The 15,847-nt window shown below is 46.9% G+C and overlaps 1 protein-coding gene across 1 annotated transcript in view; it reads left to right on the forward strand.

Moving 5' to 3' along the window:
- Positions 1 to 15,847, forward strand: part of LOC133349196 (fibrocystin-L-like) — a 146,956-nt gene that overhangs the window by 93,323 nt on the left and 37,786 nt on the right. The window contains 11 exon segments of the mRNA XM_061562476.1: positions 221 to 372; positions 3,137 to 3,299; positions 4,013 to 4,181; positions 6,338 to 6,426; positions 7,438 to 7,574; positions 10,243 to 10,372; positions 11,129 to 11,247; positions 12,020 to 12,149; positions 12,817 to 12,984; positions 13,874 to 13,977; positions 15,231 to 15,360. Of these exon segments, the coding sequence (XP_061418460.1) occupies positions 221 to 372; positions 3,137 to 3,299; positions 4,013 to 4,181; positions 6,338 to 6,426; positions 7,438 to 7,574; positions 10,243 to 10,372; positions 11,129 to 11,247; positions 12,020 to 12,149; positions 12,817 to 12,984; positions 13,874 to 13,977; positions 15,231 to 15,360 (1,491 nt within the window).

Below are 15,847 nucleotides of genomic sequence, written 5' to 3' on the forward strand. Positions count from 1 at the left end.
GCGTAGTCGTTTGAATGAGATGTTTAGGAAGAAAATATATATTTCTTTAACCGTGCAAAAACCCATTTTTGCTAAATTAATTCCCATTTTTCCCATCGGTACGCATCACTTACGAACAATTAGGATTTAAAAAAAACTATCATGTAACGCCTCTGATATACCTTTGTGTATTTACCCCCGCAATGTCACGTAAACGTGATGTGCGTGCATCCGTGTGCAGGTACTAGCGAGGTCCCTTTCCTTAAGAAGCGCCTCACCCACCAGAGGGGCTGGATGGCTCTGCTGCCCAGCCGCCAAACTTACCGCTGGGCATTTCAGGATGCCGAGCACATCACCAACATCTCCTACACGGCCACCTTTTATGGCCTCGCGGTGGGTACATTTCTCTTTCCTCTTAGCACTCTCTCTCTGTTAGGCAGCTTGCAGGGATAGTAATAGGTTTTTACCCTTTCAACTGGTACAACAAAAAAACTGACACCTTTATACCAGTTGAAAGGGTAAAAACCTATTACTATATTTTGCCACTGGTAAAGGAGGTATCATAGTGTAGCTTGCAGGGATGTTTACATCGATCAAAATAAATATGACATTCCTTCCACATCTTATCCTCTGCAGTTTTTTGCTGTTTTTTCCTGGATTTTTCTGTTTGCGCATAGTCACTTTAAGATGTTTTCTTGTTCATGTTTTTGTTTGTTGCGGTTGCACCCGATTCAAGAGCCGAATGGCTCACAGGGCTATACCAAATTGATGAAACTGAAACTCTCTCGCCAACAGTTAATATTCTTAAATAATTTCTCCGTCCACGTAATCTGTGCGAGCTGGAGGAATGTCAGTTGGCTACCACATTCCCAAGCCCTCCTTCATCAGCTGTAGCAATCATTTTCACGTATGTATGTTGAACTTCTTTCGCGCCATACGTAGCCAACCGTGCTAATCCTGGAAAGGTTCCTTGTCGGCAATTGAAATAATGAAATGCAACATTATGCACGAAATAATTGTCGTGGAAAGTCGTCGAAAGTCAGACTGCGATCCCATGCAACTCCCGGTGGAGGTGGTCACGAGCCAGTGGTGGACATGCTGTTACCGTCTTAATGCGGAGAACAAAGTACCGGCAGGCCTCGCCGAACGCGGAGTTCACGTTCCCAGAAAAATGTCGTGTTGGACAAAAACACATTCGAAAAATAATATACCTCATGGGGAAAATGGGGTTGCATTCCTGGGTCCGAAATTTGTGTCCGCTTCCTCTTTGTTGAACTAATTCTACTTGATGTATGCCCTTATGATTGTCCTAAAGTATGCCGTGTCACTCCCCGTTTCTTATGTGTACAATATTCCCTCGTTATTCGCGAGGGATAAGTTCCGGAGATGATTGTGAATAGCAAATTTTGCAGATAATGATTTTAGTGTATGAATATAATTCGCGCAACATCTGCAGATACTTCGAAATCTTCTATCATCTCTTTCACTCATCACTTTCTCTCACATAACTTTCTCTCTCATCACTTTCTTTCTCGATGCTGTCATGTAGAGTTCCAGATGCGATTCGCGGATAGCTAAGATCGCGGATTAGCAGGTTTGTCAATAACGAGGGAATATTGTATACTCTTCATTTTTCAATTTCACCTCAACACAATACCCCCGGCTCCATTACTCTTCCCGCACCACTGCACTCATGCCTAACGCTTGCCCCTGACACTGAATTCCCAGCCCGACGCTTGACCTGTCACTTGAGCGTTAATGATTCGCCATCGAGGCATCCGTATGACGCCCTCAATGAGTGGATGTCTAGATGCATCCATAATAGAGGTTTTTTGGGTTAGATTGCATAAATATATAAATGTGTCGTTAAAACCCGTCACCACCCGACACAGCCAACTAGTAAGAGTTGTCACGTAAACAGAACATGCCAATTCGTCACTAGTACAGCACACCAATGTGTTGGAGAGCCAAGCCACAACATATATAATCTGAGTACGACGTTTCGCCAGTAATTACAACTAGCTTCATCAGGCGACAGCCAGATTTGTGGAGAAGTCCACCCGTTTCTTTCTTATATAGAGGTGTAGATGTGGTTACCACACTTCTGCCCTCCTGTGCAAAGTGGGGGGGGGGGGGTGATTAATGAGTCAACGTACATTATGCATGTGCATTATGCGAGCCCTTTGATATTGTCCTTGCTGTGTATTAAAATAGCTGAGATGACTAAGCATGAGGTTGCCAAAATTATTGAGAATAGCAAATTGCCAAAAACAAATATTAACTTCAGTGAAGCAAAAGCCTTAAGAGAATTCACAGCAAATAAAGATATCCAAATTCTTGCTGCTGATGAGAGCCGATCAACTGTTGCGATGCCCCGTGAGGACTATGATAATAAAATAAAAGATTTACTCGATGAAGGTACCTACCTTAAAATTAAACGAGATCCAACCGGCAACTTGGAACGTAAAACAACGGCAATCATTGCCAAGTCATCAATTCCCAAGGAAGAGCAATACCTGATCAAACCAATGGCATCAAAACCACCAAGACTTTATGGGCTACCAAAAATTCACAAACCTGATGTCCCATTAAGACCCATAGTTAGTACAAAAAAACCTCTATTATGGATGATATTGGTCGCGAAAACCTACTTGTTAAACTGGCTAGATGCATGTGCATTCTGCATGTTGAGCGTGTTACATTATCACGCAAAAACATACACACGCTAAAAACATACACGGTATATAAATCGTTCTCACAGTCGATTCATTGACACCTTCTAAAGGATGCAACGCTCTCATGTCATTACTTTGAGACATGGAGATGAGAATTTTAGTAGCCTCAAGCCGCGAATAGCCGAAACATCAGGTTAAATTCTTGCCTGTGTAGCTGGTATATATTAAAAGTTGTCATTTAGTTATTTTATTCATAACGATTGTCAGCTCATTCTTAATTTCCGAAGATTTTTTTTACGAAACAGAACTTTGTGGTCTGTGTGGGTTGGTGCCGGGAGGAGCCAAGGGCCGGTTTAGACATCACTCAATATAAATGTAAGCTCATAGTGCAGTGCAGTAACCACTGCACCACAGCTCCATCCCATGTTATTTTATTTCCACTCTCTTGATCAGTTTCTGTGTGTGTGCCGTTGCTCTCACAGGAGGATGACTACGTCATCATAAACCACAACCTGACTCAGGCGCCCGACAAGTTTTTCACCAATGGGCTGGACAGAAATAACTCCGCGGCAGGGCTCAGCGCAACCAGCAGCCGCACCGGGGACTGGGTCTTCAACGCGACGAGCCGAGACCTCTATTACATGGGTAATGAGTGCGCAGACCTCCGCTCCCACGCTTCCTGCGCACGGGATAAAAAGACATATCCCCAATCATGGCGGCGTGTTCCGGACAACCTCTCCACTATACCAATATTGAAAATGAACTGTGGCCGGGATGTATTGTACGCCAATTTAAAACGGTTGCATGTGTCATAATGAAAACGCGTGAAAAATAGCTGTGGATAATCAGATAGCAAAGTGTATCTGTGATCGTGCTTGGCTGTGGGTGTACAATTTCTCCTGTGTAATATTTGAGTGGGTGATGGGTCAGGCAGCCCAAATGAATCCTGTATAGTGTGTGTGTGTTCAGCCTGTGTCAGTGCTTGAGTTGATCGGCACGTGTGTATCCCACATGTGTATATCGACATACTTACAGTGTAGTATACATACGTGACACGTAGTAGTTGTCTCTATCCACTACCTCCTTACATTACAGTCCCAGAGAGTCGTTAACGTCGATCGCTGCAGGTACTTTTGTACCGCTGCAGGAGCGTTCAGTATTTTCTGGGAGGGGGAAATCTGTGGATGTACTTTATTATTTTATACACTCGTGTATGTTTAAAGACAGTTGCCGAGCACAAAACCCAACGTCCCCAGAGCATCATGCGGCCAGTAACAAACAGCACATACGACTGTCTGGGTTGCATTGTGAGGTTGCGGCCGTTTATTCGGCGCTGAGCGTGCGTCACTTTGTCGCAGTGTCGGGGAACGAGTCGGGGCCCACGGGACGGCCCCCGTCCTCCTCCTCCTCCTCGCTGGACGCGAGCGTGCGGAACCAGAACGTGGTGCTTCAGGTGCTGCGCTGCTTCTACGAGGGATGTATCGTTCCGAAAGTCAAGCCCGTTCCTCCCAATGCCGTGAAATACGAGTAAGCCTCGTCCCGCACTGCGAGCGTTCATTCAGCGTGGCGCACTGAACACTTAAAACTATGAAGCCCAGAGAAAGAGACTTTTAAGTCTGATCATTTTGGCACCTCGGATCAACAATCGCAATAGGACTTCTGTTTTGTGTGGGATGCTCATAAAGAAAAACACATTTGCGGGTAATACAGATTTCTTTTTTTATCGCGGGAATTGTGGAAATAGTCAATCGTTGAGAACTATTGATTCAGAAATAAGATCACTCGCAGCAACGGAGCTGTGCAAAGTGAAACCTCGCAAAACAATAGCTGTAAGAAGCAAGGAGAGGGAGATATTATTTAGAGTCGCATCTGCAGTCACGCCGCTGCCTCAGAAAAAGCCACCGTCACAAGCGGAGTTCACTCTCTCAATACCCGGCCTTTCACGTGACTCTCGCAAGGCCTGGACAACTCACCATGGGGTTTCATCCCGTAGCTTGAGAAATGCCACAGTAATTGTAACTTTTTTATATCCTATTTGTTTCAGTCGTGCTCTTGACGAAGGGTCCATTCATAAATGTCACCGAGCAGTGTGCCTTGTGCAATCATTTTGCTGAGGAAGAGTGTTTGAAAATAATTATCCCCAAAAATACATAACGCGGCCTTTTTAGCCATTCATACAGGGCGCATTTCGCTCCCCCAATAAACTCTGCGATGAAAACTAAACTTGAACAACATACAATCAGGCGACGTTATGGCTATTCTTCTTAGCACAATGAGATTGTTGCATAATAGTACACTTGTAAGAGCTGTAATTTATTCAAATGAATAATGTATTTTTTTTTTGGTGTGCAATCATTGGTGAGCCGGCCGAGGCTATCAACTCACTCCACTTGAGAAGCCTCTTTAACGACGGGCCGATGAAACCCAGACTTCACCCCGTAACCTCAGCAGGGCTGGCTCAGCACTCTTACCTAGGAGCTACGCAGCCACCTTGGGAAATCCCACATGAGAGAACACACGTGGGTTTCAGCACAGCGATGATTAGAAGGCGGGGGGGGGGGGGGCGGAGATTGCTTTGGCACGGAACAGTGAAGCCGTATGAAGTAGTGGAGAGCAGGAATGTAAAGTATAGTTGTCCAGAGAACGACATCACGTTCATATTTGGGCGCCGAGGTGGGGAGATGTTAACTACTTTGCCCGGTATACAGGAGGGCGTCGGTTCGATCCTGACCCTGATGCGTGCATATTTGGAGTTTGTATGTTCTCCCCCGTGGTCGTTTGGATTTTTTTCCAGGTCCTCCGGGTTTTCCCTCCACATTTAAAACATGTGTTTAGAGTATTTGGTTGCTATACATTTCCATGTGATAAGCCACTTCGTTGAGTTATCATTTGTGACTTCTCAAGCAGAGCTATATAGCTGAGTGGGCCTTACCTGGTCAAAAAAAAAAAGTACAAAAATCGTCAAATAATGAGAACTCAAGAAGACAGGGGGAGGGGGGGAACACATTCAGGGCACTTGTAAGAATGATAATATTGCAACTCCCACGGAGAGCGGTGCGTTTGGATGAATGGCTTTAAGTAATAGAGACCGTAGCTGCTATCAAATTGAGGGATCTCATGACCTGCAAAGATGTTACATGTTGTAGTTGCGATAGAGGGGTTTCAGTGTGTGACAAGAGACGTTTTTATAATGCGTGACAAGAGAGGGTTGTTCCCTCTGAACAGAAAAATGTAAAGAGTAAGATTTATAGGGGAACATTTAAACATAAATTCAGGTCACCCTATAAAGTCCCATAATTAAGCAAATATTTCTAAACCATATGTCCACAGAAATTAAGCAGGTCCGTAGCGTTTGAATTGCTGATTTCACTTGCGTGACAGTAGCATGCGCGTGCCAGGCTGTGGCGTGACAGTGGCGTGCACGTGCCAGGCTGCGGCATGACGGTAATGTGCGTGTGCCAGTGTGTGACGTGACAGCATGCACGTGGAGACTAAGTGAGGCCCTCTTTGACTGCGCATCGCTGACGGTGTCGTCCTTCTGTCACAATCTGAAGGCTTTTTTCTTTAATTGATTCTCCGACGACTCTGAATGTCTTTTTTTATTTAAATTCGTGCACGTTGAGAAATGATACAATGAACAAACAAACTGAGGCTCGGCGTGACACGTCTGCGCGTATCTGCAGCCTGTGGTCAAACAGCAGCTTCTGGCTCGCGTCGCCCGAGAACAACCACTCTGTGCCAGCCGACGGCAGCAACGTCATCGTGCCACCAGGTACACGTGCCCCGTCTCCATGTCCCTCTTCTTGCCGTCGCCTGCCTCCTGCAAGAGCGTCCCGGGACGACCACGCATCTGCCGCAGCTTGAGCCGCTTTGCGAGCGTTAAAACTGCCACGTGACCGGAATATTCACCCCGAGCCGATGTGTTGGGCAAAATCTCCCCCTCGTGTGAAAAATAGGAAAAAAAGCAAAGCAGACAGCGTAATTAAGAGTCGTGAATGCATTTGGCATTTTACGATCTGGTGACTTGAATCTTCCCTTGAGCTTGTACGCAGTGCCAGGGCTAGTGAGTAACTCAAATTGCAGGGCTGTTGTGGTGGTGCAGTGGTTCGCACACTGTGCCGTGAACTTGGCCGCCTGAGTTGTCACGGCGAAAATTAGTGGCAAGTGGTGATGAATGTATATTTGAAGTCATTATGCTTGTTGATCAAGAAAAATCATCGCCGAGTCTCGTTTTTTGAGGAGGATCCTGCCAAATGTTCACAGGAGGCAGCTGTGTGATCCCAATTGAGTAATTTGCAGGTAATGTTTCCGCCTTGGAATGTTTGCCAATCCCAGTTGCATCGTATGTTTTTTTTGCTTATTTTTACTTTCAACGTAACCTATGAATCAGAGGTGTGGACTCGAGTCATGTGACTTGAACTCGAGTCAGACTCGAGTCATGAATTTGATGACTTCAGACTCGACTTGGACTTGCATCACAATGACTTTGTCCCACCTCTGAGGTGTGGACTCGAGTCATGTGACTTGGACTCGAGTCAGACTCGAGTCATGAATTTGATGACTTCAGACTCGACTTGGACTTGCATAACAATGACTTTGTCCCACCTCTGAGGTGTGGACTCGAGTCATGTGACTTGGACTCGAGTCAGACTCGAGTCATGAATTTGATGACTTCAAACTCGACTTGGACTTGCATAACAATGACTTTGTCCCACCTCTGCTATGAATACATTTCAACAAGTGCCCTCTCTGCGCTGATTGTGGCACCTTGGGCCTGGCGCAGGCTCCTGGCTGGTCCTGGACGTGGCCCCGCCCGTGCTGCACCGGCTCACCGTGTACGGGGTGCTTGAGGTGCCGGTCGACGTGTGGAATCACAGCGCCCCGCCGCTGGCGCTGAACGTCACCTACCTATCCATCCAGGTGAGTGCACCGCCTCCTGTTGAACTGCTAAACTGAAACTAGAAACAAAAATATTCATGTATATTTATATATGAACTTGATTTGGAGCTTTCGTGACTGCAGGAATTACTCTTTGGTTCTTTCGGTAAAGTCACGTAGAAAGAAAATTAATTAAATCATAGCATACGACGTTTCGATTGCAACACAAGCAATCATCATCAGGTAGAAATGAAAGAGAAAATAAACCTAGTAAACCATTGGAAACTCATTTGCCAGTAAAAAATATGATAATTGGTTTTTTACCCTTTTATCTGGCAACAAAACTGACACCTTTTTTTACAAGGAGTCATGTTTGTCTCGACCACAATACCTGCAGTCATAATGCAAACAAAAAAACGTAACTCTGATAATGTATGCACTGTCCTTGAAGTTGATTGGTCCACACCCGAGACAGCTTTCCTTAGAGCCTAGTCTCACATGGTGTTGGACCAGATGACGCCAAAAGGCGACAGTGCATACGTTATCAGAGTTATGTTTTTTTTGCATTATGACTGCAGGTATTGTGGTCTAGGCAAACATGGCTCCTTGTAAACAAAAAGGTGTCAGTTTTGTTGACAGATAAAAGGGTAAAAAAACTATTTTCAAACCTAGTAAAATTATATATAGCTCTTTTTCAGCAGCGACCTGGCCACAAATGATAGGTCAACGAAGTGGCTTATCATGTGGACATTTATAGCAGCAGCCATATACTCCAAGTACATGTTGATTCTAAATTTGTAGGGAAAAATCGGAGGACCTGGAGAAAAATCCACACAACCACGGGGAGAACATGCATACTCCAAATATACAGGTGTCAGGGTCAGGATCGAACCCACGATCTTCTGTATACCAGCACCTCAAGCCCACCATGTGCAGTGTGCTTGAGGTGCTGGTCGACACACAGACGCACAAACCACGCATTTGCTCTCACGTTGGGGTTTACATTAAACGTACGGTTCGTACGATTAAGAGATTGGCAGGCAACATTCTAAATGTAACTCATTTCGTGCCACTTGCTTCTCCCATCTCACACTTCCGCCCGCTTGTCGCTGTGAGACGAGTTGTGTTTCACGCAGACTGGCGGGTCTCGGGAGACAAGCGTCGTGAGCTTGTGACACTCTCCCTGCAGAGAACCCTCATAAGTGGGAGTGTACTGCACCACCGCGTAGTGCACCCAGTCCATGCCAGTACTGTCATTCACTTGCAGAGGAGATTTATTCCAAGCCACAACATTAAAATAAACTGACAATAACCTTGTAGGCCTGAGCTGTGTTTTCGGAAAAAGGAAGCTTCCATGACAACAGAGATTGTTGTCAGGTGAAAAACATGAATCTGGCAGGACACACACTTGTACTTGTTTGTGGTGAGTGTGCGTGTTTCTGTGGAATATTACGACTGATATTCATTCTCAGCAAGGTTCCCTTAGTTTTAGCCTGATTAGTTTGAGAATAAGTTCTCCCCCAAGTCTCAGACGACATTGGGTGACACCGAGGGTCGTTTTCAGCTCACAGTGGAGTTAACACGTAGGCTTTTGGGGCCAATATTATCCATCTTAGAGGTTTTTTGGTTAGATCGCATAAATATAAATGTGTCGTTAAGCCTGCCATCACCTGACACAGCAAATGTAGTAAAGCTTGTCACGTTAACAAAACATGCCAATTCGTTGGCGACAGCCAGTCGCCTAATGAGGCTGGTTGTAATTATCGCCGAAACGTCGTACTCGAATGGTTAATGTTGTGCGTTTACTCTCCCACACACCGGTGTGCTGAACAAGTGACGAATTGGCATGTTTTGTTTAGTGACAAAACTTACTGATTTGCTATGTCGGGTGGTGGCGGGTTTAGCGACACATTTATATTTACGCGATCTCACCCAAAAACCTCTTTCATGGAGTTAAGGCCTGTGTCCAAAATGGATGTCTCGATTTCACACGGCAGGGTAGTGGTGGGGATTTGATGTGAGTGGTGTGCACATCCTATCCCTCTGGCCTATGTGCTGTGAAGAATGACTGTTGCCCACAACGCCGCCTATTATATGCTTTTTCTTTTGAAGGCCACGGCGTTATTGACTAATGTATCGAGTTATTTTGTTATCAATGCTGTAACATTTTGTCATGCAAAGAAAATTGCAGCACTGTGGTTCTAACACGACTTGATGCAGGCCGAATAACTTCTCGATTAATATGTATTCTACTGTCCAGCCTGCAGTTTGGTGCATATGTTTAAAGATCAGTACATCTGTTGCAATGCACGCGCGCAGGTAATTGCGTGTGGTTATCTATTCGAAATGTGTTGGTGTGCGGTTCTGTTCACACGTGCTTTTATGTATATGTGTGGAGAGCGCTAGTATAGTGGTTAGCGTGCTGCGCTCCGAACTCGGTGACCCAAGTTCGATTCCTGCTCACGGCCAATACTGGTGGCGAATATCTGAATCGGTCCTGGGCCTCCCCTAGGTCGACTCAGCCTCAAATGAGTAGTTGGGTACGATGTCTAAACATCGCCACTCAGGACACAGGGGTGGCCGTGTATGGTGCTGGCCACCGACCCCTACTTGTATTGTGCCGGCCTTCATGTGTGCTCGCAAACTGCACTTGCCCCAACAGTCCGTTGGAGCTATACGGGGGATCTTTGTGTCTGCGTGCGTCTGGCAGGGCGGGCGTTTCATCGCGGGCCGGGAGGAGAGTCCGCTGGAGGGGGACTTCTCCGTGGTGCTGCGTGGTGACCATCTCACCCCGGACTGGCTCCTTCCCAACGGACCCAACCAGGGCTCCAAAGTGATCGGTGCGTCCTCCCTCCACCTGCCGTGATCTCGCTGATCACCACCGTGGTTACCGTAGTTACCGATGAAAACGTAAAGTTAGGAAATTATCGGGAAAAAAACGATGTGCGTGTCTTTTTATTTAAAGACGCTCATCACCCAAGCTGGAAAGCGTGGGTGATGAGCATCTTTAAAAAAGATGAGCGCCCTCCGGCGATGATTTTTAGAATGATGCCTCAATCGTGTGGAATATTTTTTATTTAAAGAAATCAAAGCAATCCTTGATTACTCTATTATAAAAGTGTGGTGTAAGCTGTACAATTAGTGAAAGCCAGTAATGTTCACAAGGGCAGGGCATTATACACAATTTGTCAAATACTGTATAACAAATGTTTACCGGCATTGGTGGGTTAGATGTACAGCCGTCCATTTCTATGGCTGCAAATCGTAAATGAAACCGATATATAGATCGCAGTTGTATCAATATTATTATTATTATGATGCTTCTTTAGCCATGAAGGCCTCACTGAGTCTCAAGACTTTTTTGGGAGGATCCGGCCAAGTGGCCATAGTCAGCACGATCGCGAGCCACTCACAATAGTCCTGAGATTCTCTTCGCAAAGCCATTTATAACTATTCCACAATTTGACATCGAAAACTATTAAACGTTTTGAGCCACCGGGCCGCCCCCGTGTGGCGTTGGACGTGGCGCTGCGAGGATCGCCGTGCGTCTCGCGTCTCAGCTCTCTCTCTCTCTCTCGTGTGCCGCTGCTGATCAGGCGTATTCGGGGGCTTGGACCTGCACGGCACGAACCACTCCGTGTACAAAGTAAAACTGGGCCAAACGGCTGCAGCCGGGAGCGGCAGCATCACGCTCGCCAGCCCTGTTGACTGGAAGGTGGGATCCCGTGTGTGTGTGTGCGCGTGCTCACTGAGCAGTTTGTGCGCTGCGTTTTGAACGCGGCGACCCGAGTTCCATTGCCGCTCATGGCCAACACCAGTGACAATTATCTGAACTGGTCCTGGGCCTCCCCTATGTTTACTCGGCCTGAAACGAGTACCTGGTGCAGTGTATAAACATGACCACTGGGGAGACAAAGGTGGTCGGTCGTGGTGCTGACCACCCACCCCCTCGTGTGCCATCACGGTCTTCATAGGTGCTCGCTAACAGCACTTGCCCCAAAAGTCTGTTAAGGCTACACGGGGAATATTTGTCTTTATGTTCACTAATGGATTAGTTAATTTACTAGATGACAACTTACGGCAAATGTATCGGCTGTAACCAGACTGTGATTTTTGTGTGTGTGTGTGTATGGCTTAATTTACTCTTTATATTCACATGTCAGCATTTATTATAGCGTGGTCTTAATGGAGTAATGCGACCAAGCAGTATGTGGTGAAAAGTAGATTAACCCATCTGTATTGGTCGTCCATTAAAAGGCTGATCGTGAATAAGTAATGAACTTTCATGTAGGTGGTCATTACACATTACCATCCATCATCATCATCATTCTACCCATAGCATTCCTCTTATGAAGTTTCTATCACGTTTTTATGTATCTCATGGTATGATCACAAGCTTGTTTTATATCAAATTTCAGCCATGGCAGCTGTCTCAGGTCCCAGGGGCAATGTTTCCAAAGCATTGTCAATGACGCGCACGAGTGTAGGTGGGCAGCGACGTCGTGATCAGCACCAGCAGCTATGACAGCTGGCAGACGGAGACTCGGCGCGTCACGGCCGTGTCCGCCGATGGGCGCACGCTGTCCCTCAACGTCACCCTCCAGCACTCGCATAAGGGTACGTACAGCATCGCCACCATAGTCTGGTGCCACTCATAAAGCCTCACGTCACGGTCATTCCGCGAACACGCAGAAGATCAACACCACTATGAGACCTCATTTACCAGTGGCAAAATATAGTAATAGGTTTTTACCCTTTCAACTGGTACAAAAACTGACACCTTTATACAAGGCATCATGTTTGCAATAATCACAACACAAGCAGTCAAAATGCAAACAAAAAGAAACAACTCTGATAATGATATGCACTGTCCAAGATGACGCCTTTTGGCGTCATCTGGTCCAACACTAATGGAGACTAGGCTCTAAGAAAAGCTGTCTCGTGTGTGGACCAATCAACTTCAAGGACAGTGCATATCATTATCAGAGTTGTTTCTTTTTGTTTGCATTTTGACTGCTTGTGTTGTGGTTATTGCAAACATGATGCCTTGTATAAAGGTGTCAGTTTTTGTACCAGTTGAAAGGGTAAAAACCTATTACTAAGATCAACACCGTAAACATTCGCTGAGAGAGTCCACGTATCTTGGGAGGGTCTGGCTAGCCAAGCAGCTTGTCACCGAGCGGCGTTTCGTTCCGTCGCCTGTCGCCCGTCGTGCATATTGTAGTTGAGCGTCGTCATCGCGTGAATCCTCCTCCCTCAACGGGGCTGCGTCCGTCTGTGCCAGGAGAGACGCACGCCGTGCAGGACGCGCGCTACACACTGGCGGCCGACGTGGGCCTCCTCACGCGCAACGTGCGGGTGCTGGGCCATGACCAGCCCGCCTGGTACTCCGAGTCGTTCGGGGCACGCGTGCTGGTCAGCGCCTATGCCTACGGGGAAACGGAGTACCGAGGTACGTCCGGTAGCCCGCCCCTACCGCATGCTCATGCATGGCCACACGTCACCGCAATGCTTACGGCAAAGAAACAGCAGCAGCAGCGGCAGCAGCAGCAGCGGCAGCGGCAGCAGCAGCAGCGGCAACAGCAACAACAGCAGCAGCAACAGCAGCAGCGGCAGCTTTGCAATAGCAACTGAATTTTTCATCCTGAGATCAAGTCACCCACAATGCACCAGGTCTTGTCAAATGTCCAGGGTTGAACCTGATTAGTGCTTGTAATGGGCAACCGCTATTTTCCGAAGGCATTGTGGGCAGTAGAGAGCAATTCATAAAAATCCACGTTTCTTCTGCATTCTGCAAAATATAGAAATACGAGGGTAGGATTACAGATCCGGGGGAGAAAATTAGGGAACCGTGAGCATTACAAATGGGGAAAATACAAGAAGCCACAGTAACGGAGTTAGCCACAGTAGAAACAAAGTGTTTGAGCCAGGGAGAGATGTGGGCTTATGAAAATAAAACGGTCACTGGGAGTTACAGAAGCAGAGAGAATTTGCCAGGAAGAAATACAGAGGTAGAAAGCTTCAGGCAGAGAAAAAGGCAAACGCAGTTCTACAAAACTTGTAAAGATATCTCCATGACATTCCTTGTTATGCAGATATCACATTGCTTGGTGGGAAGTATTGAATATATAATTAAGGTGCTCATATATTCGTGTAATGCAGCTGGATCACATGATGAGCAGCGTGCTTTTGGCGAAAGTTGTATTTGGAAGCGTTGGACGTACGTGTTTTTTTTTTGTTAAATTTAAATGCACGTCACTAAATGGGAATTTATTTGGTACGCGACGCGCCCCGGCAGCTACGAGCCGCTGCTTCCACCAGCCTGCGATGTGCTTCCGCAGGGTTCGCACGCATCAGCAACGTGGAGTTCTACCACAGCGGCCAGGAGGGATACCGCGACCCAACAGACCCACGCTACTCCGTCGCCTTCCTGGGGCTGGGCCAGGTCCGTTGCCTTGCGAACGCAAAGACAAAGATTCCCCCGTATAGCCTTTAACAGACCTTTAGGGCAAGTGCTGTTTGCGAGCACCCCTATGAAGGTCAGAATGGCACACGAGGGGTTGGGGGGGGGGGGGCGCGGGGTGTGTGGCCAACACCACGCCCAGCCGCCTTTGTATTCCCAATGCTGATATTCACACACTGCAGTTGGTACTCGTTGAAGGCTGAGTCAACTTAGGGTAGGTCCCGAACCGGTTTAGATATTCGTCACTCATGTTGCCTGTGAAAGGGAAGCAAACTTGGTTCTCCAAGTTCTAACCACGGCGCCACCGCTCCCCACGCGCACTCACACGCACACATACACACTTTTGGGGGTAACAGCTTGGCAATCGGAACTCCTACGTTTAGGGTTTTTACTTCTCAACCTGCCTCCTTCGAACTTTTTTCTGTCAAATGCCATCCGTTTGCAGCTCCGCTGTCTGTGTTCCTCCCATGGCGAGATGTTATCTCTCTCCCCTGGTATGCAGGAGATTGCGGGTTAAATCCCGACCCTGTCGGCTGTACATTTGGAGTTTGCATGTTCTCCCCGTGGTCGCGTAGATTTTTATCCGGGTCCTCCGATTTTTCCCTCCACATTTAGAAACGTGCGTTTAGAGTAGTTGGCTGCCGATATAAATGTCAAACGTGATAAGCCACTTCGTTGAGCTTATAGTTTGTGGGTAGGTCGCTTCTAAAAATAACTATACAGTAAAACCTTGTATTGCGAGTAGCTTGGTCTGCGAGTGTTTTGCAAGACGAGCAAAATTTTTAAATAAATATTAATTTGACAAACGAGCGAGGTCTTGCAATACGAGTAGTACGCATACGCTTTGTCTGCCGAGCGTCACGTGATCACAACTGATATAGGAGTGCTTTGATATACGAGTGCTTTGGATTACAAACACGTTTCCGGAACGAATTATGCTCGCAATCCAAGGTTTTACTGTATAGTTCAATGGGCCTTACCTGGTAAAATAAAAAAACTACTATTTACCACTATTTTTTTTTTTGCAGCCAAATACTTTAAACGCGGACGTTGATTCTAAATGTGGAGGGAAAAACTGGAAGATGCGGAGAAAAATCCACGCGACCACGTGGAGAGAGACGGGCAATCTCCAAATACACAACAGGCGTCAGTTTCGGAATCGAATTCGCAACCTCCTGCATACCAGGCGAGGTAGTTAATGTCTCGCCACCGTTCCTCCTCGTCCCTGTCTCAAGGCAAACAGTGAGAACCCGTCCTACGTGCGGGGCTGCTCCTTCCACCACGGCTTCGCTCCGGCCATCGGCGTGTTCAGCACAGACGGCGTTGACATCGACGACAACGTCATCCACTTCACCGTCGGAGAGGGTGAGGGATGGGCGCGGCAATCGCGACGATGACAGCGGACAGGCGCGTTTGACTGGGAATGTTCCATTAAAAAAACAGACCGCAAGCGAATCACCGAATCATCGTTTGCGGACGTTGGCCAATCAAAAACGGGGGGTTGGGCGTTTCTCATGATGCTGTACTAACCAATGGAATTATTCGACCCACGGATCGCTTGCCAATGATTCGACTCGGTGATTAACATTCCATGAATCTATTACTTGAACGTGGCTTTTGGGTCAACTGTGAGCAGAATTGATGCAATAGACACCTCGGTTCACGATCCACAAGACCACATGTGGGCAGAGACACGCTCCTACGGGCAACGGCACACCTACTTTGTTTCCACATATAGGCTGATCGATGATTTCGTCGGGTGTCAGATTTTATTGCATTACAGCGCCCTCCCATATGCACTTCTCATCTCATCTCAACAGATTTTAAAGGGCACCCCCAGTGGCAGCCATCT

This window comes from Lethenteron reissneri, chromosome 29 (genome assembly GCF_015708825.2).
Source record: "Lethenteron reissneri isolate LAM-NWPU_2019-01 chromosome 29, ASM1570882v1, whole genome shotgun sequence".
Classification (NCBI taxonomy): Eukaryota; Metazoa; Chordata; class Hyperoartia; order Petromyzontiformes; family Petromyzontidae; genus Lethenteron; species Lethenteron reissneri.